The 25,012-nt window shown below is 45.1% G+C and overlaps 1 protein-coding gene across 1 annotated transcript in view; it reads right to left on the reverse strand.

Moving 5' to 3' along the window:
* Positions 1–8,255: 8,255 nt before the first annotated feature.
* The window catches only part of LOC130393779 (uncharacterized), a 55,009-nt gene continuing 38,252 nt past the window's right edge, over positions 8,256–25,012 (reverse strand). The window contains exon 6 of the mRNA XM_056604501.1: positions 8,256–9,088. Within this exon, the coding sequence (XP_056460476.1) occupies positions 9,045–9,088 (44 nt within the window). The 3' untranslated portion in view covers positions 8,256–9,044. The remainder of the gene's footprint in view (positions 9,089–25,012) is intronic.

Consider the following 25,012-nt stretch of genomic DNA (forward strand, 5'->3'; position numbering starts at 1 on the left):
GATCATCTCACTACAAAGGTGGCCAGGTCAGAGGCAGTAGATGGGGCAGGCATGTGGAAGGCAAGGGACATCGAGCCAAAGAACAGACTCTAAACTCAGCAGTCAGCAGTGTTGCACAGTTCTACACGCCAGCAACTTCTGTTGGAGGCATGAGTGTACAAGAGGCCAAGGTACATAGCACAGGAAAACGAAAAGGCTGGTGGCAGCGTTTGATGAATTGCATTGTCTTTCAAATATTGGTTATATTACCATGAAAACGTATCTAATGTATATGAGTATTTTATCAATTGTTTCTATTGCAGACCAGGAGAGCTAAGGTGAGGGTTGCAGTTGCAATGGTGCTGCACAACGTTCTATTTGCCGTTGCGGACCATTTAAGCCCCTTGTACAAAAAATGTTTAAGAGACTTCCCCAAGGCTCAGAGCTTTAAGGCAAGGCAAGGCAACTTTATTTATATAGCACTTTTCATACACAAGGCAGACTCAAAGTGCTTCACATATAAACATTGTCATACAATAAAATAAAATAATAGATAAGTAAAAGAAAACATATGCAAAGAAATGAGTGAAATAGAAAGTGCAATGTATTTAAGATCAGATCAACAGTCTCTCTGGTACCTGTGTCGGGACTTCAACCCGACCTAAAGGAATTTGGTACACACGTTAGGACTCCAACCCGACCTACAGGAACTTGGTACTTTCTCTGGGACTCCAACCCGGATTCTAGTAACTCTAACCACGAACCAAAGGCCTTATTCTGGGACTACAACCCAGACAGACGTCGGGACTCTAACCCAGACAGAACTCAGGTCTTTCTCTGGGACTCCAACCAGACCTAAGGAACATGGTCCTTTCTCTGGGACTCCAACCCAGATTCTAGGACTCTAACCAAGACAGAAATTGTGTCTCAAACCCTTATCCTATCTCTCTGGTATCAGATCATGTATCTTTCTGGTAAAAATAGAAAATAAAAGGAAAGTGTTATGTTCCCTGTATCTTTACGTGACTATCCTTCACAGCCCATACAGAGATCAACACAGAAACATTGTATCTTGTTCTACAACTTCAGCGAGGCTGGTTTATTGTGCACGGGAATTTATACAAGTCAGAGGTGCCACCTAGTGGTCACCATAAACGAAGCACCTTCAGCTTCATACATAACATTTCCTCCCCGCTAAGATATGTTGTCAATCAACACAAAGGATATTTACTTTAACACAACAGAAAAGATTATAGCTTTCTTTTTTTTTTACATCAAATAATAATGAGGGGATGTCTTCTTATACTGCAAACAATATGTCTCAGAACATTATATTACAATAAACAATGTGGTCACACCGCACCGTAACGTACGGGCGGTTTAGTAATCCTCACAGGATAGCGTCTCATTGTCTCTGTTACCGGTTAGCACAGTCTGTGGTGAGTCAGTGGACTGGTGTGGAGATTGTGTGTGCTGAGAAATTTGACAGTCAGGCTCCTGTGTGTGAGGTGTATTATGCCGCTTTTCCACCGCACATGTAGCTCGACTCGACACGACACGACTCGACACGACTCGACACGGTAGCAGCGCGGGTGCTTTTCCACCGCAAATAGTACCTCCGGGACGTGGGCGGGGTCGTCTGCGCGAAAGGGCCGTGACGTATTTTTGTACGCGACGCAAACAACACCTACGTAACCCACACATGGACAGAACCCACATAACAACAATGGAGAACATCGATGCGATGGTATTCGTGTTCGTATTATTAGCTGGCATGTTGAAGAAGTGGAATATGTTGGCTGCGGCGCTACTATGGCTGTTCTATCGTTACCAGCATGGTTGCCATGTCGCTCTCGTGACTTCGTCACACTCTCTGGCCAATCAGTGGCCGGCCGTCTGCCGACGTCACCTTTTAGCATCGGCTCAGCCCTTTGGAACCTAGAGCGAGGCGGTACTAGAAAAAGCAGCCACTTGAGGTACTAGATCGCGGTGGAAACGCAAAAAAGTCGAGTCGAGTCGAGTCGTGTCGAGCTGGTACCATGCAGTGGAAAAGCGGCATTAGAGTGGAGTGTGGTGCAGATATCACTCGGGGGTAAGTCCTCTGGTACTGGAAGGTTCACTGCAGTCTGCTGCAGCTCTGGATCGGGGCGTGTCAGCATCTGATCCACATGGCGTTTCCATACCCCTGGTACTCCCACATTTATCCTGTACGACACTGGACCTGTCTTTTCCACAACAATACCTTGTGTCCACTTCTCCTCCCCCTTCCTATAGTCCCGCACGCGGACTGGCTCCCCAACATCAAACTGCCTGTCCTTTGAGTGTTGGTGGCGGCGTTGTTGTTGGGCATCCTGTTATCTGTGCACTGTTCCAGCAATATTGGGTTTCAGGAAATCCAGACGAGAACGCAGCCTGCGTCCAAGGAACAACATGGCTGGCGTTTCCGTTGTTGTGGTGTGGGGGATGTTGCGGTATGCCAGCAGGAACGTATCAAGGCGTTGTTGCACCATCCCGGTGCCCTTAGATGATTTTAAGGCCTGTTTGAATGTGCGCACAAAACGCTCTGCCAAGCCAATGGTAGCAGGATGGTACAGCGCTGAGCGGGTGTGTTTGACTCCATTGGACTTCAGGAAGGCACTGAATTCTTCAGAACAGAACTGAGGTCCGTTGTCGCTCACAAGGATGTGCGGAATTCCATGGCGACTGAAAAGTCCCCTGAGCACTTGTATGGTCTTGCTGGCTGTGGTGCTGTCCATGATATGCACCTCAGGCCACTTGGAATGGGCATCCACAGTGATCAGGTACATATGACCTTCGAATGGACCCGCAAAGTCCACATGTATCCTTTCCCAAGGACTCGATGGCCACATCCAAGGGTGTAGTGGAGCTAACCCAGGTGCTTTTTGTATGCTCTGACACGGGGGGCAGGATTTGGCGTGAAGCTCTGGACACGAGATAAAGTGGAGTCAGACAGGGTCTCACGTTTGATCTCGGTGTTACTGACTGGTAGTGTGTCCAACTGAGATGTGTAGAACACCTCTACTGCGCCTAGCTTCTCTTTATGAGTGTGGGAGAGTGGTAAGCGTGAAAGTCCATCTGCATTTGCATGTAGTGCACCCTTACGGTATTCGATGGTATACTCAAGCGCTGATAGGAGGAGTGCCCAGCGCTGCATTCGGGCTGCAGCCATTGATGGTGTACTTTTCACTGGACTCAGGATGGAGGTCAGCGGGCGATGGTCAGTGAGTAGGGTAAACTTGTTACCATAGAGGTACTGATGGAACTTGCGAACTCCAAAGACTATCGCTAGCGCCTCCCTCTCTATCTGGGCATAGTTTTGTTCTGCCTTACTGAGTGTTCGTGAAGCATAAGCTATAGGTCGTTCCTCTCCATCAGGCATAGCGTGCGAGAGCACAGCTCCGACCCCATATGGTGAAGCATCGCACGCAAAGCGAAGGGGCAGCTCAGGATTGTAGTGCGTTAATACTTCCTGTGATACTAGGAGTGCTTTTGCTTTCTGGAAAGCTGATTCACAGTCTACTGTCCACTGCCATTGCTTCCCTTTGTTTAGCAGTTCATTTAATGGTTTAAGGACAGTGGATACATTAGGAATGAAGCGTCCATAATAGTTCAGCATTCCCAGGAACGAACGTAGCTGGCTGACATCACGTGGTGCTGATGCTTCCACAATAGCACGTACCTTCTTCGGTGATTTGTGGAGCCCGGCCGCGTCAATGATGTGGCCCAAGTATTCCACAGACTCCTGGAAAAACTGGCACTTCTCTTGTTTGAGATGCAGGCCATACTCCTCTAGCCTGCCTAGGACTGAATCCAGCGCTTTGAGGTGAGTCTATTCATCAGGACCACTGATGAGGATGTCGTCCAGGTAACAGTGTGTGTAAGGTAGTCCGAGCAGTACTTGATCCATAGCCTTTTGGAACAAGCCAGGTGATGACGCTACTCCAAAGGGCAAGCGATTAAAGCGGAATAGCCCTTTCTGTGTGGAGATAGTTAGCAGCTTCCTACACTTCTCTTCTACCTCCATCTGCAGATAGGCATTAGATAAGTCTAACTTACTGAAGCGTTGCCCTCCTGCTAGAAGGGCAAAAATGTCTTCAATGCGTGGTAATGGGTATCTATCCACGCAGAGAGCTTGGTTGAGGGTGACCTTGAAATCGCCACACAGTCTAACTGTGCCATCCTTCTTGATAACTGGCACCACTGGTGTGGCCCACTCACTATTCTCCAATGGTGAGATCACCCCAAGCTCAGTTAGGCGCTTCAGCTCGGCTTCAACTCGAGGTCGAAGTGCATAGGGCACCTTACGTGGGGGGCAGAATTTAGGTATACTGTTAGGTCTAACAGTCAGTGTGGCTTTAATCTGCTTCAGTGTGCCTAACTCTGTAGAGAACACAGCTGAGTGTCTCTTTAACACCATCTTCAAGCTGTCTTTCTCTCTTTGCTCAAAGGCATGCACTGTCTTCAAGTCTTTCCAATTCAGTTTGATAACTCTCAGCCACTCTCTGCCAAACAGTGGAGGTGCATCAACTTTCACTATGTACAAAGGCAAAACAGCACACTGCTTATTTAACTTAACTTGTACTTTGATCACCCCTTCTGGTGCCAATGGCTCTCCAGTGTAAGTTTTAAGCATTATCTCAGTGGGTTGCAGAGGTAATTTACTTTACTTTTATACAGTTCCCAATAAATTAAAGACACAGCAGCCCCAGTATCCAATTCCATTTCCATTTTCTTTCCATTAACTCTAGGCAGCACAGAGATTCTGGAATATTTCCCTTTTTCAGACAAGGCATAAAGTCCCAACTCGGAGTCAGTGTCAGATTTAGTCTCATCACTTTCACTAACATTCCTAGCATCAACATGATGAATTCTCTTCTGTCTTTAACACTGCGCTTCATTGTATTACCTTTCTGTCTCCATTCTCTGTCTTGGCTGCTTCTGGCTTGACTGCTTCTGGCTTTACTCTTACACATGTGTTTGGTATGGCCTTTCCTCCCACACTGGTAACAGTCGCGATCTTTGTACCAGCAGTCTTCATCTGTATGGTTCATTTTCCCGCACCTGCGGCATTGGTCACCTTTGTTGGCACTTATTGCATGCACTTTAAGTGAACTGCTTAATTGCTGCACGTCGCGTGTGGCTGTCTCTGCCGACACCGCATAATCCACTGCTTTCTGAAAAGTGAGATCCTTCTCGGTTAAAAGGCGCTTCTGAACTGTTTCAGTCTTTAATCCACAGACAAATCTGTCCCGTAGTGCGTCTTCAAGATAAGCACCGAACTCAGTACAGCAACGTACTGCGCAACGGTTTCCTCTTCCCCCTGATTACGCTTGTGGAACCGGAATCTTTCCGCTATAACAAGCGGTCTTGGAGCGAAATGGGTTTGCAATACTTCCACAACACGCCCATAATCCATCTCCCCAGGCTTGTCAGGAGCCACCAAACTGCGAAGTAATCCATAAGTTCTTGGTCCCATCACACTAAACAACACCGGCACCTTCTTAGCTGTTCTGATCTCATTAGCCAGAATGTAATGTTCAAAACGCTCAATATACGTTGCCCATTGTTCACCGGTATCATCAAAGGGATCCATATTTCCAATTATTCCCGCCATGATGCGTCCGCTCTCAGTTGCTTTATCTTCAATAACGGAGTCTTCGTTAGAAGATTGGCTCATCACCTCTTAACAGATACACTCTAGCTCACTAGCTAGCTTCCAACGTGGTTCTTCTTTTGTTCTGATGACCAGTCAAACGTCTTCAGAACTACGCACCTCATCGCCAATTTATGTTATGTTCCCTGTATCTTTACGTGACTATCCTTCACAGCCCATACAGAGATCAACACAGAAACATTGTATCTTGTTCTACAACTTCAGCGAGGCTGGTTTACTGTCCACGGGAATTTATACAAGTCAGAGGTGCCACCTAGTGGTCACCATAAACGAAGCACCTTCAGCTTCATACATAACAGAAAGTTAAAAAGGCAAGCACCTAAACAACATGCATCATAAATGACGCAGTGGCACCACATTTCAAGAAGGAACTGGTGTGGAAGATGAGAGAGAATCCCTTCACACTTGTCAAAGATGGCTCAAATTATACTGATATGAGTGATTTAAATGTTTGCATGTATGTTTTTGTAATTTGTTTACAGGTCTAAAGGATAGACCTGTAAAAAGATAGATGAATCCCCTCACAGTGAGAATATTTGACGCCAACAAAGTTGTGCACAGATTCCTTGATATGTGCACCACCATTGGACGGAGCTGTGGCACTGCTGAGGTGATTTATAAAAAAAAAATCAATGACACCTTGCCTAGGTCGCCCTTGGAGAAATTGGGTTGGTCTCTCAATTAATAACGCTCCTGAGAATACAGGTGCCAACATTTCAATTGCAGCAAGAAAATGGCTGCATTTACATAAATGGAGAAATTGGGTTGGTCTCTCAATTAATAACGCTCCTGAGAATACAGGTGCCAACATTTCAATTGCAGCAAGAAAATGGCTGCATTTACATAAATGGACGTATTATCCACATATTATCCATATTATCCATATCATATTATCCACAATACTGTCAAACATGCATGAATTTTTTGAAAGTAGGTTCAAAGATGTGCATTTTAAATTACCGATCTGTCAAGCCTAATGCCAAATAAAACAGTTTGCTGTATAGTGTTGCAATACATCTTTGAATTCATGCATTGCAGATATCTGGATTTGATCAAGAGGATCTGACTGTGGATGTCGGGAATTGATTTAAGCACCAACCGTAAAGGTTCCCTGGCAGGTTTATGATTCAACCAGCTCCACTGTTGGACAACAAAATTGCGACATTTTTAATTTGTTTGCTATTGGTGATATATATATTATTTATTGATTTTCTCTCCAGACTTTTGTGATTTCCATGGGAGCGAGTACATGGAAATGCTGCTGCTCATTTCAGTGTGATGGTTAAGCATGGAGATGTGCGTTATACAAATTCTGCGGCAGTATGTGCCACTTATTACTATTATGACTATTTCAAGTCTTTAAGTACCGTCATTTTCAGACTATAAGCCGCGCCTTTTTTTCCCTTTTTTTCGATTCTGCGGCTTATATAACGCTGCGGCTACTGTATGGATTTTTCAACCCGGTATCATGCGATTTCGTGCTCATGCGCACAAACGTTAATCTATTGAAGCGTGTTCCAGAGCACGATAGTCCGACTTTTTGCGTGCTACACAGAACGAAATGTAAACCAATGCATTCTGAATGGGAGTGTTCTCAGACAATTAAAGTGCGCCACAAAACGGTACGAGAGAGAGAGAAAGAGAGAGAGGGAGGGACAGAGAGAGAGAGAGAGCGAGAGAGAGGCTTCAGAAAGGGTGTGCGCAGATAGTACAGTGCACCCTAGTTATGTTTATGCCAAAACCACAAATGCTATATATATATATATATATATATATATATTGCCTAATTATATATATTGCCTATATATATATATAGGCTATATATATAATTAGGCTATAATTATATTATTTAGCGTGTAATGAGACAATCTGTAGCCAAATTGTCGAAGATGCCCGAAAATCTCCGGGGATATCAGCATGGGAAATCGGCCCATGAACCTATAAAGAAAGACGTCATCTCAAGCGGGAGAGAACGTTTGCGGTGCTGGTTTGTGTCACGTAAGTACAGGGCTCTCATGTCTCATCCATTCGGCGTGAGACACGCAATTCAACCCATGCACACGCTCGAACCTGGTCTCACGAAAATACGTGACACTGTCACGTTATTTAATCTATTGAAACGTGATCAGGGACACGTAGGCCTATTTTCTAAATTTTGTATTTCAATTGGAAGTAGGCTATTTGTCGTGTCAGCACGACTTCCAAATTAAGGTTCTGTCCGGGAGCGTTCTCCCTAATGTCCCTTATGGAGCTTCGTACAGATCATTCATTGTTGAACATTTTCTGTGATAACTAACAAATGACAGCTTTTGGCCACCCGTTTCTACTTAAAATTGTCTGTGATAACTAACAATATGACAGCTTTTGGCCACCCGTTTCTACTTTCACCTTTGATACTGAGAAATTGTGACAATACACGGATATATTAAATGCAGGTGCGCTGCTCTGTAGGCAAACCGCGAAGGAAGAAAATGGTAGCTGCTTCATCTGTTCTTTTTAGAATTGTATGTCTTGATGTTTATTTTATCTAGCCATCTATTCTCTTGTTTTTGGCTATGTGAATGAACGTCCGCGTGGATGCCTCGATCACAAGTCCAGTGTCGCGAGCGGACGTTGCCATGACATCTAGAAATCATACCGTATTTAATGGGTTGTAGTGAGTGTAACATAATTCACCTACAGTATTTTGTTATGTGTTGTTCTTTCAATTGTGTTAGGCATGTCGTTTACTGTCTTGGTGGTTCAGGGATCGCTGTCCCTTTAATGCTACGGCCACACCAAACGCGTTACTCGCGTTGGATAACGCGTGTAACATGCCTAACTTGACGCTTGATCATTGTGTGTCACAAAAATGGTTCAACGCGCCTAACGCGCCTGTGGCTGCGCTGGATTTAGGAGTCCGAGGTAGGAAACCCAAACGCCGCCGTGTTTGGGTGCATGATAGAGTTTAGATCGGGTTAGATTAAATAATCTCGGATATAAATAACAATAATCGGGTTAAATAACTTCACATGGTGTGTCTGGTGTGTTTCCAGCATTCGTAGTGTTGATCAGCAGAGAAATAATAATAATAATAATACATTTTATTTATAATGCACTTTATATTCAATGATATTTAAATTATTATGACCTTGAAGTCTTTATTTGCATGGGTTTACATTTCGTTCTGTGTAGCATGGAAAAATCTGAGAAACACTCCCATTCAGAATGCATTGGTTTACATTTCGTTCTTTGGAGCACGGTTATTTTTATATATTTATTTATTTTCAGTTTTTCAGGAGTTGCTTCAAAGATGCAAATGATTCTGCAATAATCCAAAATCCAATGGCAAAACCCGTTGGCTTTTTGTCGAGGGAATCCAGGGCGACGCTCACTTCCGGGTTGGCCAACATACGTCATCCCTCCACCACTCTACTGTAAAAACACATGTTCAAGTTGAATGAGAATAATAAATAATAATAATAATAATAATAATAATTCTGCCATAGTATTTATTTAAGGGGGGGAGGGGGATACAAGTCTTTTGGCCATTCGTAGTGTTGATCAGCAGAGAAATAATTTGTCCGCAAAGACGGTGACGTCGCTTAGCAACGGAAGACGCTGGGGTAGACAAGTCACCGGACTACTACCCGTGCAAGTGAACGGAGCGTTCCACGGCATTGAGAAGACCCGTGTAATAAAGGCCTATAATATTTCTGTTTATGGCATAGATTTCTCCTCAGATTAGGCCAATAAACTAATGGTAAAATAAAAATAAAACGCTCGATCAAAGGCCCGGCCCGAGTATAGTGGTGGGAAATATCGGCCCGACCCGGCCCGCGTCGGGCTCGGGCTCGGGCAGAGAATCTAAACACTGACTGGAACTACTTAGCAGGTGTCTGTAGGGCTATATCAGGAGTTAATGCACGCACTGCAGCCAATCAGAATACGAGTATTCCCCCAGATCGTGGTCTAAACAATATTATTCACGAGTTATAATCAACCCCTACACATCAATATTAATGATAACCCTGTGGAAATTGCAATAAGTGAGGGATACAATTTCGCACGTTGAGCACACAGTTGTGTGACTCGTTTATTTAGTAAGGAAATCAAAACGTGCTGAGAGTAAACAAATCCCGCATGGGCTCAGACGTCATGAGACGCTCGTAATCCTTAAAGGGACAGCGATCCCTGAACCACCAAGACAGTAAACGACATGCCTAACACAATTGAAAGAACAACACATAACAAAATACTGTAGGTGAATTATGTTACACTCACTACAACCCATTAAATACGGTTTGATTTCTAGATGTCATGGCAACTTCCGCTCGTGACACTGGACTTGCGATCGAGGCATCGACGCGGACGTTCATTCACATAGCCAAAAACAAGAGAATAGATGGCTAGATAAAATAAACATCAAGACATACAATTCTAAAAAGAACAGATGAAGCAGCTACCCTTTTTTCCTTCGCGGTTTGCCTACAGAGCAGCGCACCTGCATTTAATATATCCGTGTATTGTCACAATTTCTCAGTATCAAAGGTGAAAGTAGAAACGCGTGGCCAAAAGCTGTCATATTGTTAGTTATCACAGACAATTTTAAGTAGAAACGGGTGGCCAAAAGCTGTCATTTGTTAGTTATCACAGACAATTTTCAACAATGAATGATCTGTACGGAGCTCCATAAGGGACAAGTCGTGCTGACACGACAAATAGCCTACTTCCAATTGAAATACAAAATTTAGAAAATAGGCCTACGTGTCCCTGATCACGTTTCAATACATTAAATAACGTGACAGTGTCACGTATTTTCGTGAGACCAGGTTTGAGCGTGTGCATGGGTTGAATTGCGTTAGTCTCACGCCGAATGCATGAGACATGAGAGCCCTGTACTTACGTGACACAAACCAGCACCGCAAACGTTCTCTCCCGCTTGAGATTACGTCTTTCTTTATAGGTTCATGGGTCTGATGCGCCGATTTCCCTTGCTGATATCCCCGGAGATTCTCTGGCATCTTCGACAATTTCGCTATAGATTGTCTTATTACACGCTAAATAATATAATTATAGCCTAATTATATATATAGCCTATATATATATATATATATAGGCAATATATATAATTAGGCAATATATATATATATATATATATATATATATAGCATTTGTGGTTTTGGCATAAACATAACTAGGGGTGCACTGTACTATCTGCGCACACCCTTTCTGAAGCCTCTCGCTCTCTCTCTCTCTGTCCCTCCCTCTCTCTCTTTCTCTCTCTCTCGTACCGTTTTGTGGAGCACGTTAATTGTCTGAGAACACTCCCATTCAGAATGCATTGGTTTACATTTCGTTCTGTGTAGCACGCAAAAAGTCGGACTATCGTGCTCTGGAACACGCTTCAATAGATTAACGTTCGTGCGCATGAGCACGAAATCGCGTGATACCGGGTTGGGACTTTTACAGCTAACGGCCACTCAGAAAATTAATATTCGAAGCTTAAATCAGTATTCGGAATCGGAGCTTGGTTTTTTCCGTACTTGATGTTACCAGAGCGAGGGAGGCAAACTATAAGCGTCAGCGACACCAAGCAGAGAAGCGAGAGAGTTGGAGGCAGAATAGTTATCTTGTTTCCCTTTACTTTATAACACAACATTAGCAGGATCTTGGGAGGAAAAGTAATACTAAGCGAAATGCTAACCTTAGCTTAGTTGTTTGTTTACGTTCGCTGTACAGCGCCGCGCCAATCAACTGTGACTGGCTTGCTGCAGAGCATGAGCATCTTGGGAATACCCAGACAATATAATGGATATAATATGGACATATAGACAATCAATATTCGGTATTTGTTATGGATTTATTGCACAAATTCCCTGAAAAGATGCACGTTCCAGGATGATTTGAAAAGCTCCCGTGAGGGCTGAGATGGCAGAGGACAGCTGATTTGGAATGGAACAACTGTTCGCTTTGACGGGGAAGAACTAAGGAACTTCAACCTACTTAGGCCTACTAATTAACGTTCAAAAGCTATTAAATCTTCAACAAAATATGCAGATACTGTCAAAATCGGTTCAAGGGAGTATATAGGGATTATTAATGTTGTTTTTGATGGTGTTTTTTTCTGGAACGAGTATTCGAATATTCGCTCGGAAAAACCAACGAGTATTCGAAGCAGGGGCATTGCTAGACCTAGAGTTTTACTGGGGCACAGGCCCCCAACTGCCAATACTTTTTTTTATTTTTTTTTACGTGTGCACAATATGAAATCGATGGATACAGAAGGGTATGTACAAGCTTCAAAATTGTCACTGTCATACTGTAGGCTAGCCTATAGATATGCCTGTGTTGGATATGCTTTTTTGTTGATTATGGTTAATTGATGTAGATCATTATTGGGACAAAAAAATCTTAATACATCTTAAAGTATCTACCATAGGCTGTAGGCTAAGAGAGGGGCGGAACTGTCAACCGACCGCCATCTGGTTGTGAGTTGGATCAGGGAATGGGGGAAATTTCCGGATAGACCTGGTAAGCCCAAACGAGTAGTGCGGGTGAACTGGGAACGTCTGGAGGAGGCCCCCGTCCTAGGTATCTTCAACTCACACCTCCGGCTGAGTTTTTCTGGCATTCCTGTGGAGGTTGGGGGCATTGAGCCGGAGTGGGCGGTGTTCAAAGCCTCCATTGCTGAAGCTGCGGTGGCTAGCTGTGGCCTCAGGGTCTTAGGCTCCTCAAGGGGCCGTAACCCTCGGACACCGTGGTGGACACCGGTGGTCAGGGAAGCCGTCCGATTGAAGAAGGAGGCCTCCCGGGATATGATATCCTGGAGGACTCCTGACTCGGTTCCAGGGTACCGACAGGCCCGAAGGGCTGCAGCTGCTGCCGTGTCGGAGGCTAAGCAGCGGGTGTGGGAGAAGTTCGGAGAGGCCATGGAGAAGGACTTTCGGTCGGCACCAAAGTGTTTCTGGAAGACTATCCGGCACCTCAGGAGGGGGAAACGGGGAACCATCCAAGCTGTGTACAGTAAGGATGGGACTCTGTTGACCTCAACTGAGGAGGTCGTCGGACGTTGGAAGGAACACTTTGAGGAACTCCTGAATCCGAAAAACACGCCCTCTATGTTGGAGGCAGAGCTCGAGGTTGATGGTGTTTCGTCGTCAATTTCCCTGGTGGAGGTCACTGAGGTAGTCAAACATCTCCGCAGTGGCAAAGCCCCAGGGATTGATGAGATCCAGACAGAAATGCTAAAGGCTCTGGGTGTTGAGGGGCTGTCATGGTTGACACGCCAATTTAACATCGCGTGGGAGTCGGGTACAGTGCCAAAGGAGTGGCAAACCGGGGTGGTCTGGTTCCCCTGTCCAAAAAGGGGGACCAGAGAGCGTGTGCCAATTACCGGGGTATCACACTTCTCAGCCTCCCTGGTAAAGTCTACTCCAAGGTGCTGGAAAGGAGGGTTCGGCCGATCGTCGAACCTCAGATTGAAGAGGAACAATGCGGTTTGCGCCCCGGACGTGGAACTACGGACCAGCTCTTCACTCTCGCAAGGATCCTGGAGGGGGCCTGGGAGTATGCCCATCCGGTCTACATGTGTTTTGTGGATCTGGAGAAGGCGTATGACCGGGTCCCCCGGGAGAAACTGTGGGAGGTGCTGCGGGAGTAAGGGGGTCTATCCTCAGGGCCATCCAATCTCTGTACTCCCAAAGCGAGAGCTGTGATCGCGTCCTCGGCAGCCAGTCAGTTTCGTTCTCAGTGGGTGCTGGTCTCCGCCAGGGCTGCGCCTTGTCACCAATCCTGTTTGTGATAAACATGGACAGGATATCGAGGCGTAGCCGTGGTGGGGAGGGGTTGCAGTTCGGTGGTCTGAGGATCTCGTCACTGCTTTTTGCAGATGATGTGGTCCTCATTGGATCATCGGCCTGTGACCTTCAGCACTCACTGGATCGGCTGGCGGCCGAGTGTGAAGCGGCTGGGATGAGGATCAGCACCGCTAAATCTGAGGCCATGACTCTTAGCAGGAAACCGGTGGATTGCTTACTCCGGGTAGGAAATGAGTCCTTAGCCCAAGTGAAGGAGTTCAAGTACCTCGGGGTCTTGTTCGCGAGTGAGGGTACTATGGAGCGTGAGATTGGCCGGAGAATCGGAGCAGCGGGGGCGGTATTGCGTTCGCTTTACCGCACCGTTGTAACGAAAAGAGAGCTGAGCCGCAAGGCAAAGCTCTCGATCTACCGGTCGATCTTCGTTCCTATCCTCACCTATGGTCATGAGGGCTGGGTGATGACCCGCGGGTACAAGCGGCCGAGATGAGTTTTCTCAGAAGGGTGGCTGGCGTCTCCCTTAGGGATAGGGTGAGAAGCTCAGCCATCCGTGAGGAACTTGGATTAGAGCCGCTGCTCCTTTACTTTGAAAGGAGTCAGCTGAGGTGGTTCCGGCATCTGGTAAGGATGCCCACTGGGCGCCTTCCTTGGGAGGTGTTTCAGGCACGTCCAGTGGGGAGGAGACCTCGGGGAAGACCCAGGACTAGGTGGAGAGATTATATCTCAACACTGGCCTGGGAACGCCTCGGGATCCCCCCGTCAGAGCTGGTCAATGTGGCCCGGGAAAGGGAAGTCTGGGAAGTCTGCTTGAGCTGCTCCCCCCGCGACCCGACCCCGGATAAGCGGACGAAAATGAGATGATGAGATGAGATACTGTAGGCTTTATTAAAGCACTGGTAAAGGTAAAGATTCAAAGATAGATTCATGAGTACCGTACAATGATATTTATTTAAACACATACATATCTCAAAGATTTACAAATAAGGTAACTGACAAATAAACAAAAAGTCTCTTTATGACCTTCACCTCTTTATCAGGAGAAGTACACATCTATATTTATTTAGAAGCTGTGTGGAAACAGCATAATTTTGCCAAAACGACATGGACTAAAAAGGCATGAAACAAGGTTTAAAACTAATAGAATTTCTGACTTAAGGTGAGGTGGCTCATTGCCACCAATCAACCTGGAAAATGTTATAGAACCATCAAAGCTCTTAAATTAAACTAAATAAGGCCATACACTACTGCATAGAACCTTTTTAAATGATTATTTTCTCACTATTAAGCTGTATCGCCGCGCCTTCATGGTGGCAAAGCGGTCAATAACTTGGCTTTGACTCACTTTGCATAGTTGCTCTTTTTCAATGGACAAAAGAGAAAGTTGGTGAAGCCTTCCTTGTCCTATGGTTGACCTAAGCCAGGTTTGGAACCTTCTCAACACACTGAAAGATCAACTACAACTGTTTACAGGAATTGTGAGTGCAATCTGAATTATCTGTGTCAGTGTTGGGAACATTGTTGGATCCAGTATGTTAAAAACACCCTGTATATCCATAATTTCCTTTTTTGTGTTAAGGAAGTTTTTGGCCAATAAAACTTCCTCAAGTTTTGAAGACAGACAATTTTTCATTCATTATTCATTTTCCGCGTGTGTGCGTGCACGCATGGTGTGTGTGTGTGTGTGTGTGTGTGTGTGTGTGTGTGTGTGTGTGTGTGTGTGTGTGTGTGTGTGTGTGTGTGTGTGTGTGTGTGTGTGTGTGTGTGTGTGTTATAAAACTACAGGCTACAGACGCTCAGTATTGAAAAAATTGTGCTAATTATGTGGGCAACATTCTCTAACAGCAATCAAGTTGTCATTGTTTGCGTCAAACAAGTTGTGAATTTGTTGTAACGTTAAAACAGGAGATGACTTACTCTGCGCTGTTTCCAACTCCCGTGGTTTCCAACGAAACATTCAGAAGAGTCACATGGACGAATCCGGAAATAACTGATTTTTTCCATTGGTTGTTGCGTTAAATCTTACCCAGACACAGTAGTGCTATTTTCTGATTGGCTTTTATGTAGCCCCTTTCGTTTTTTGATTGGCTGGTAAGTGGCAGGCTCGACTGAAGACTCCCGAGGCAGCAGGAGATGCACTTGATGAATCCTGCCGATTCCATAGCGAGAGCGGTGCTTCTGCAGATTAATTTAATAATGATCAATGGAATTTTACTGGGGCACTGGAGACTTTTACTGGGGCACGTGCCCCAGTAAAAAGGGGTCTGACGACGCCTCTGATTCGAAGCCTGAAAAATGGCATTCGGGCCAGCCCTAATGGTAATTAAACATTAAAACACCTGCGGTTTATAGTCCAGTGCGGCTTATGTACAAATCATTCAATTTAGCTGCTGCGGCTTATACTCCGGTGCGCCTTATAGTGCGGAAAATACGGTATGATGCTTTTTTCATTGACAGTAGTACAGGGGCATTAAACCAGAATAAATATGTACTTTTAAGCGTAACCTGTCTTTATTAGGGCGAGACACTGCAGGTGAATAGGGTAAAAATCTTAAATAATAGGTATCACCATGAAACTTTCTCAGTTGATTACTCATGTTTAGATGAGAAAAAAATGTATCACAATTTTTTTGTATTTTGATGTTTGAATATGCAAATTAGGTATTATCTCATTAAATATGCGCTCATTTGCATAATGTTTGAAAGAAAAAATCTGATCATGGGATTAAGCCAGGTTAAAAATTCCTTTTCCCTTCTGTTGACAATATTAGATGGGAAAAAATTACAGAGGGATTTATGGATATCTACTTTTGTTTTCCTTTAAATCAGAAAATACTGTCAATAGCCTTTAAAAAATCGATTTTCGCCATGTTTTTGAGGACATAATGTTATAAAATTCAGGCTAGGAATAACATATTTACAAATCCCTCTTTAAATGTCTTCATAATATAGTTGGGTACAAGACTGGAAAGTTTGGTGTATATAGGTTGAACTGAAGTGGAGATTTTTTCCTTCGAGTATGAGAAAAACCTCATTTTGAGAAAATCGCATTTAAAGATTTACATTGTAAAATTCCACACATTTCTATTAGAAAAGCATTCCTTGCAAGCAAAACAACTAGTCAGGCCCATAGTAATAACAATATGCAGCATCCCAAGTACATGAAAATTGAAAATTTATTAACAAAACAGGTCTACCAACTGTAGACAACCACACACACACACAGATTTTCCACCAGAACGGCAACTCTGCAACCAGAAATGCAACAACACTTCACACAAAATGTACAAAAAACAGCCACCCTATTGTTAACAGCCTAGCTGTCCATGCCTGCACCATATGTTGGCCCCTCACCCCTCTCTTGTTGGTGCCTAACTACCTTTTTAGCTGTGCTAAGAGTCTTTCTACGACGTTTAACACTCTCTGATTGTATGGTGTCAGCTTTAGCAATTCTCAACATGTCGGTTTCCTTAATTGTGGTGATGGTGACAACAGTGCTTTCAAGCCATAGCTTTTCCATCACAGCAAGCATGGCAGGGGCCCCCTCATTAAAAGTTGAGATGGCCATGCTTGCTGCTGCCTCCACTCTACTCCTCCCAACAAACACTGTTTTGGGACAGCGAGCCCATATGACGGAGTTGAGGCACTCATTTGCATTTTGAGTGCCACCATGCTGCATGCGCTGCAGCAGGCTGTCGCTCGACATGCGGTGGTACACGGCGAGAAGCTTCTGGCCCACATCCTTGGGCAAAAAGTTCCCTGCATGGGTACTGTGGCTCTCAGATGTTTCCCCATTTTCCTCAGCTCTCCTGTGCCAACACCAGGATGGGTTGCACCTGTTGTGCAAAGGGACCTCATCAGTGGACATGACGTGGAGGAGACCAGCCCATATTTCGTTTTTCATGCTGTCAATGGATCCCTGGTTGTTTAAAATTGCCCCCCTGTAATAATTCTGTAGAGTTTTACATTTTTTGGCCGTTAATTTTCCCAGACCCTTCCCCCCCAATTTGCTTTCAGCACTTAATTTTCTAAGGGCTGTGCCCATGCGCTTATGAGCGTGGTTTATGCATTCCAACTTGTCAACCTCATGCTCTGGGTATGGGTTGAGGGACACCACCCCCCTGAATGCTGCGCTATCCCCATCTGACAGCATCTGGGTGTACCTCAACTGGTGACGACTTATGGACCTGGCCCACATCCTCTTCGCTGCCTCCTGCTCCATAGCCTTGCTAGAGCCCTGAAAGTTCTTTGCACAGTCGTGCTTTTCCCTCCAGCTCTCAATCTCCTCCTCTGTAATCTTTCCTTCATGCCTGGCAGTTTCTTTGAGGGCACATCCGTGGCAATATGAGGATAGGACCTCAAAGTCTATCACTAGACCAGTGAAAATGTCTATGCACACCCCTATGCCATAGTGTGAGGTGAAGCCCCTTTTCTGCCAGGTGCCATCAAAAGATACACTGATGTTGATTATTGCATCTTCATCCTCCCTCAGCAACTCTGCCACATCTGGATTTAAATCAGCGTAGGCCTGCCTGACTTGCTCCCTGGTCCTGTGCAAGGACTCCAGACCTCTCTCAATTTCCGCTGCTATAATGAAATGTAATTTGTATCAAGAACTGTTCATTTGGTTTGGTTTTATTGATACAGGTCACATTTCTTTCACTTGTGGCAAAAACCTTTTTTTTGTTTTTTGGATAGGACCAGGGATTAGGTCAAGAACAGTCACTGGGGCAGTTTGTTAGATAAGCTGAAAGTGATACATTGAATAAAAGGAATAAACGTCAGCTGTCCCTAATTTTACACTATGCAAAATTGTGTGATTGCTTAGCAAATAGCCTACTTTTATCCAAGCAGACAGACCCATTACTCTGTGCCTGTGTGTGTATGTGTGCACGTGCGTGAGAGCGCCCTTCTCCCCCCTAACTCCCTCCCTGTGTGCAACTATGGGCCTAGGTTTGCCCAGTGAACTAATGTTGTCATAAGGTAAAGCTATCAGATGGAAAATAATTCACTTCAATGTCCTGCCATGTACTAATTTGATTAGAAGGTTTATATTCTTTGTTTTTGCAACTGAATCGAAATCTTAACTGTAAAAGTAAAACTGACCAACACAACATAATGAATGAGATGACTGTTTATTCTATTCTTATAAATCCATCCTTATTCCAACCATAGAAAACAAATACTGTTACAGAAATGTCATAAAATTATGTCACAAGGTGCTAACCACTATGCTCATTAGGCTATCTCTGTCATTAGAAATTCTACAAACTGCTTAAACTTTTCTGACACAATCCTGTATCCATACCTGTCACTCTTTTATCATGCCTCTGATAAGTTCTAAGATGAAGGGCAGGGATCCCCAACACCTTGCAGATCTTTTTCAGCGCTGCATAGCCCATCCCTAGCTCATGTGCCAACAGGACCATTCGCACATTCACGTCAAACGCGACATCACTTCTGGTCTCCTCCTGAAGTCGCGTCGACGTGTACACGCTCGTACGGTACGGATCCCCTTTACAAAGACAGCACTCTAGCGATAGATTACTGCAGAATCCATAATTCTGGGGATCTATGTGGATTTCAAGCCCTGACCCAGCACAATTTGGACAGAGCAAATCTTGTATTAGGTAATTTAAGCGGCCGACATGCACAAGCAGCCACTGCTGTGTGGCACCGGTTTGCGCTTCATCTTTCTGAATATCACCTCCCAGGTTTCCCATTGAAAGCTTCCGTTCAGACGCAGACACGGCACAGGGCAATTCATTACTTATATCACCTATTTTACTTTCTCTAGCGATCGACAACTGTTGACGTCTTTTTCTCGATGACATTGTTGCTTGCGTTGCTTTTCATTCATTCAAAAAATATCCCGCGGAAAGCTAATCAAGGAAGTGTCAAACCATACCACGTGATGCGTCTGAACGAATCACGTTATCAGAAACCATCGCAAACCAATGAAATTGCGTCCTCAGGTTTAAAGCCCCATTCTTACTAACATCATTGGTTACTGATGGAAAGGAAATGTCCTCATTTGGATGACACTGCGTTGTGTGGAAGATAGAGCTTTTTAGCAATACCAAACATGACAAGCATCAGAAAACAGCCGATATACTGCACGTTACGTTAGAATGCTAACTTTCCGGGAAACCTCTGAGAATTCTAACGTCGCGAACAGACAAAATGTGAATAAATATACACATTAATGTATAATTAGGATATTTTCTTTATGCTAGTATGAAAGATTACATGTTCAGGGAGTGAACTATCTCAAAATCTCAAAATTGACCACTGCTGAAAAAAACTGTTTTTGCCTGCCGTGTCTCGCCTTAACAGATTAGAAACAACCAAGGTTTAGAAGGCTGGTGGATGCATTTTCCAACCCCCCTACTGGCCACCTCCTCTTCTTTCAAACAACATTGCCAATGTTCACCACACTGAACCTTCTCCTCCAGCGAGAAAGGTCTTCCATCTTCCAGCTACATGGAGAGGTCAAATGCAAGGGTTGAGGTATCCTGCTTCCAAGTATGTCTGATTATTTTCATTGGCTGATACGTACTTTTTCAAGTAATATATGGAAATCTTTTATGGACTACAATTGCACATGACTCCATTGGCTTCCAATTAAACACAGAATCAACTACAAAATCTTACTCATCACCTACAAGGCCCTCAACAGCCTAGCCCCCCCCTACCTTGCCGACCTCCTCCATCACCACGCCCCCTCCCGATTCCTCGGGTCCAATTCTGCCAACCTGCTAAGTTCCACGGACTGAGCGACGGACTTGGGGTGATCGGGCCTTCTCAGTTGCTGCCCCCACCCTTTGGAATTCACTCCCCTCCCACATCAAAGTCTCTCCAACCCTCTCTTCTTTCAAATCTGCCCTCAAAACATACCTTTTCACACTAGCATTCCCCACCTAACTCCCACCTTATTCTTCATGTTTAACCTCTGTTTTTCTTTTATTCCTAGTCTGTTTTACATAGTTTTGCCAATATGTAATGCGTCTTAGAGTACCATATTAAGCGCTATATAAATTTCATTTATTATTATTATTATGACGAAGTTCATCATAAAACTGGGTGCAAGGTTCATGAAGCCGTCAGCACTACAGGGCTGACAAGTCCATGACATCCTCTACAACAGGGGTGGGCAACAGTTTCAGTCCGAGGGCCACTTTGGCAAAGTAAGTGGAGAGCCACACTTTGGGCAACGGGATTAAACATAGTTACATGATTGAAGAAATGGTACATGATGAAATGGTACAATTAATTAGATGTAAATTATGTATTAGGCTACTTTACAGTTGCCTCGACTTTCCCAGCCTATTTCAAGGCCTGATATTATTTTTTTGCTGGGACTGGGATCTGACCGTGGCTACTCTAAGGTTACAATAACTGGATTTACTTTCAAGGTTTTATTTACTACACTACCCTGCATATTGTTCAACTTTCATTCATACGAGCTGTAGCTCTTCAAGATAGATAACTATTGTAGCGGGCCAGTGGGTGTGGGGTTTCCACGCTACCAAGTTGAACCGATAAATGACACAACACACAGCAATTCCAGTGCCGAAGGGTTTATTTACCTAGTAAATGAAAACCAGGGTGGGAAAGGGTCATCCACCTCCTTTATGCTATTGTCCGTCGCACCTTCCACCTGTCTCTCTCTCTCTGGGCGTGCCACACTGCCAGGCGATCACACAGATCCTGCCTGTCCTTACCTAGCCCTAGCTCCTCTTCCAACTCCAACTTCAACCTCCCCACATGTCTGTTTGCTAGCTCTTTTAAGCACAAGCTCCCCTGCTCAACGATCCCCAGGCTCGCCTCGTTAACGTGAGGAAGTCCATATATGGCTTGGGGGTGGAGCCAGCAGGTTGCCGGACCTACCACTCCCCTCACTCCTCCCTGGCGTCTGCCACACTATTAACAAAACTGCAAATGTATATGTGCAGGTTACATTAACATACAGGGCACAGTAGGGCCCTGTATGTTACAGGGGCGCAAACGCAAGTAGCTTTGTGGGCGGTTCTAAGGCGATGTTGCTATTTTACCGGTGGATAAATGAATTTCGGCAAAGAAAACTTAACACACATATGATATGCGGTAACTGTGGTTCTATTTAATGATATACGCAATACATTAACAAACATCGTTTATTACCAGTATTGTATGCATTATCGTTATCGACTTGTGTTCCTAATATGTATGTGACCCCCGTTAATATACATTTCCATGGACTGTATTATGCGTTACGTGTTTAGTTTGCGTGTGTTTAAACGGATGGACGGACGCACACACGCACGGCCGCATTCATTAATTATTTTACACATACACACACGCGAGCCCGCATTCACTCATTCTATTTAACACTCACTCGCGGTAAAACAATGTTTTCTCACGATCAAATACTCATCAATCCTAAAAGTTATGGGCTTGTACACAATGTCAGTGTCAAGAAAATATGCGTTTGCTGTACGGTGTTTGCAGATGCACTGATTTAAAAGTACAAATTATTATCGCTGTATCAGCTGTTCTTTCCCAAATAATTTACCAAGAATGTGTGGCTAGGTAGATGAGAGAAGCAAAGTGTATGCTCGAGGTGCACAAGAAACATTATGCATTTTCCTTAAAGTAGCATCTGAACAACGCGCCACTGACTTTAAACCAGGTATTTCCTGGTTTGTGGCGGAATCGTTTTCTGAAACTGCAAAATAGCACCAGGGACCGTTTGCGCCAGAACACGCCTCCTCCTTTTGCCGAACCCCCCCTTGGGGCGCAAGTACATTCCCTAATTTACCAACGCGTGGCGGTAGAGGGAAAAGAACGCTCTGCGCCAGTTGCAAACTAGCAACGACACATGCGCCATTGAGAAAGTCCATTGCGCCGGATGCAAGATAGGGCCCAATGTGTTAATGGCTCCATTAGGATTTCCCCACACCGACAGCAGTATCTGCAAGGAACAGGATATCTAGGACAAGATTTTTACTAGAGAAGCGGACATCAAATACTGAACACATGCAGCGTCTCAAGCTCCCTGGTGGAAGAGAGACAGCTGACCCAGCAGACATCAGGTCAGTTTCATTCTTGTTTTATGAAGATCTGTTTAGAGCTGAGGATTGTGATAAATCTGCGGGGGATGAGCTCCTGCAAGATTTACCACGATTAGGAGAGGAGGCCCTGAGGCTAGAGCACCCCCTTTCCTACAGTGAGCTCACCCAGGCAGTACAACAGAACAGGCCGGTCACCAGGTTTAGATGGTCTGTTGGGGGAGTTCTATAAGGCTTTCTGGTCTCTTTTAGGGCAAGACCTGCATACTGTCCTCCAGGAGTCTATTGGACAGGGCAATCTCCCTTTAAGTTGTCGTAGGGCAGTCCTGTCTTTGCTGCCCAAAAAAGGGGATTTGGGAAACTTAAAAAATGGCGCCCTGTCTCTCCCCTATGCGTGGACACAAAGATCTTCTCCAGAGCACCCACCAATAGGTTAAAGACTGTAGTAGGCTCAGTGGTCCAGATCACACATACTGCATTCCAAATCGATACATTTTTGATAACCTGTATTTGGCTCGGGACATCATAACCACAGCTGCCTATCATAATGTGAACCTGGGTCTTCTCTCCTTAGACCAGGCTTTTGATCGGGTTGACCATGGCTTTCTGTTTAGGACTTTAGAGGCTTTTGCGTTTGGTCCAGCTTTCATAGGCCTCATCAAGGGGTGGGGGGGGGTGGGGCCCCTCTGGGTTCCTTTATGCTATCGCTATTGAACCTCACCTTGTAATGCTGAGGGCACGCCTGGGAACCATCGCTGCATCAGGGATTCCACAGGCCTCTACCATGTCACTAACAGCCTATGCGGATGATGTAACAGTGATTCTGCAGTCGCAGGAGGATGTGAAGGTGCTCTCAGGTTCTACAAACCTACCAAAGAGCTGCGTCTGCTAAGATTAACTGGTCGAAATGTTATTTTTTAATTGGAGACTGGCAGGACTCGACATCACCGGTTTTGCCACAACGTTGCGTCTGGAATTTGGATGGCTTTATGTTTTTGGGGGTATATCTAGGAACTGTTGGATATATGGATAAGAACTGGGAGGGATGGAAGAGAAGATAGCAGATCTGTTTCAACGGTGGAGGTGGATATTACCACAGCTCTCGTATAGAGGGCGGATGCTGGTGGTCAATAACCTGGCGGCGTCGATGTTGTGGCACAGAGCATTCGTAGTTGACCCCCCTGTGTCCCTCCTCTGTAGTCTTCAGAAGACTTTTGTAAATGTATTTTGGGATGGTTATCATTGGCTGGCCCCGGGGGTTTTGTGCCTGCCAGTGGCTGAAGGAGGGCAGGGACTGATTCACCTAGCAAGTAAGGTCGCCTCTTTGAGACTACAGACGGTCCAATGTCTCCTCCATGCGCCTGACGGTGTGCTTTGGGATTCCTTTGCGCGGTCTGTGATGCATTGGGGCTTTTTCACTGGACAGACATTTTTTTCTGATGAGGAACAATCAATGGATACAAGGGTTTCATTTTAACTATTTTAACTGTGTCTAGACAAGATGAACATTATGGTACAGAAGAGACCCCTTTTTTTATTTCCTCATGCCTAACCAGGAGAGAGTTGGGGATAGCTAGATCTCGGCTTTCATGGGAGCAGGCATGACCAAGTTGGGACACCTGCTAGACCGTGAGAAAGGAAGGTCAGTGCCCTGGACTGAGGTCTCTGTGCCTGGTGGCTGACCTGTTGGGCAGGCTCAGGGTCTCGCTCCCGACCAGCCTCAGTGCTGCAGCCAGGGCCGGCGCTCGGCATAGGCGACCTAGGCGATCGCTTAGGGCGGCAAATGTGATTGGGGCACCCTCTGCTGGCGCCCTTAATTAATTAATTAAAATATACAAAACAAGCTAAATGAAACCAAACATGTTCCCAAATGGAACGAATAAGGAAGGGGGCGGTGGATTAATTGTTAGGGCGCACTGAAACCCTCACCGTAGTACACAGGACAATCCCCCCCTCCCCTCCCCTAAAGTCCTGTCCAGGGCGCAATTTAATGTCGAGTCGCCTAGGACACCAAAACGGCCAGCGCCAGCCCTGGTGCAGCAAGCAGCGTGGTAGCTGGAATACAAGAAAGTGTGGTTTTCCCTGATCTTTGGTTGTCTCCAAAGTGTGTATCGAGAGGAGAGGGACACCTGCTGTCCTTTAATGGTCTTACTGATTTAGTTTTTGCCCCAGGTGACCGAAAGTTTTGTCCCAAGGTTCAACCCTGACGTCATGCCAACCTGCCCTTTCTGCCCAGCCCCAGACACGGTTCTTCATTTTTTTTACTGAATGCTCCAGATTGTTGCCTTTGCTTTCTCTTCTGCAGACATTGTAGGGGAAACTTGAGTTTCTGTTTAATCAGTATCTGTTAGTATTTTCAGTAAGGTACAGTAAGGAGAGAAAAGAAAAATGAACAAAACTCACAAGACTGAGAAGGAGGAGGGCAATGGGAAGGATTTAGTGGGGATATTTAAAGTGATGGTCAGGACCAGGGTGGCAGCTGATTTTGCATACTA

This window comes from Gadus chalcogrammus, chromosome 12, assembly GCF_026213295.1.
Source record: "Gadus chalcogrammus isolate NIFS_2021 chromosome 12, NIFS_Gcha_1.0, whole genome shotgun sequence".
In the NCBI taxonomy this organism is placed as follows: Eukaryota; Metazoa; Chordata; class Actinopteri; order Gadiformes; family Gadidae; genus Gadus; species Gadus chalcogrammus.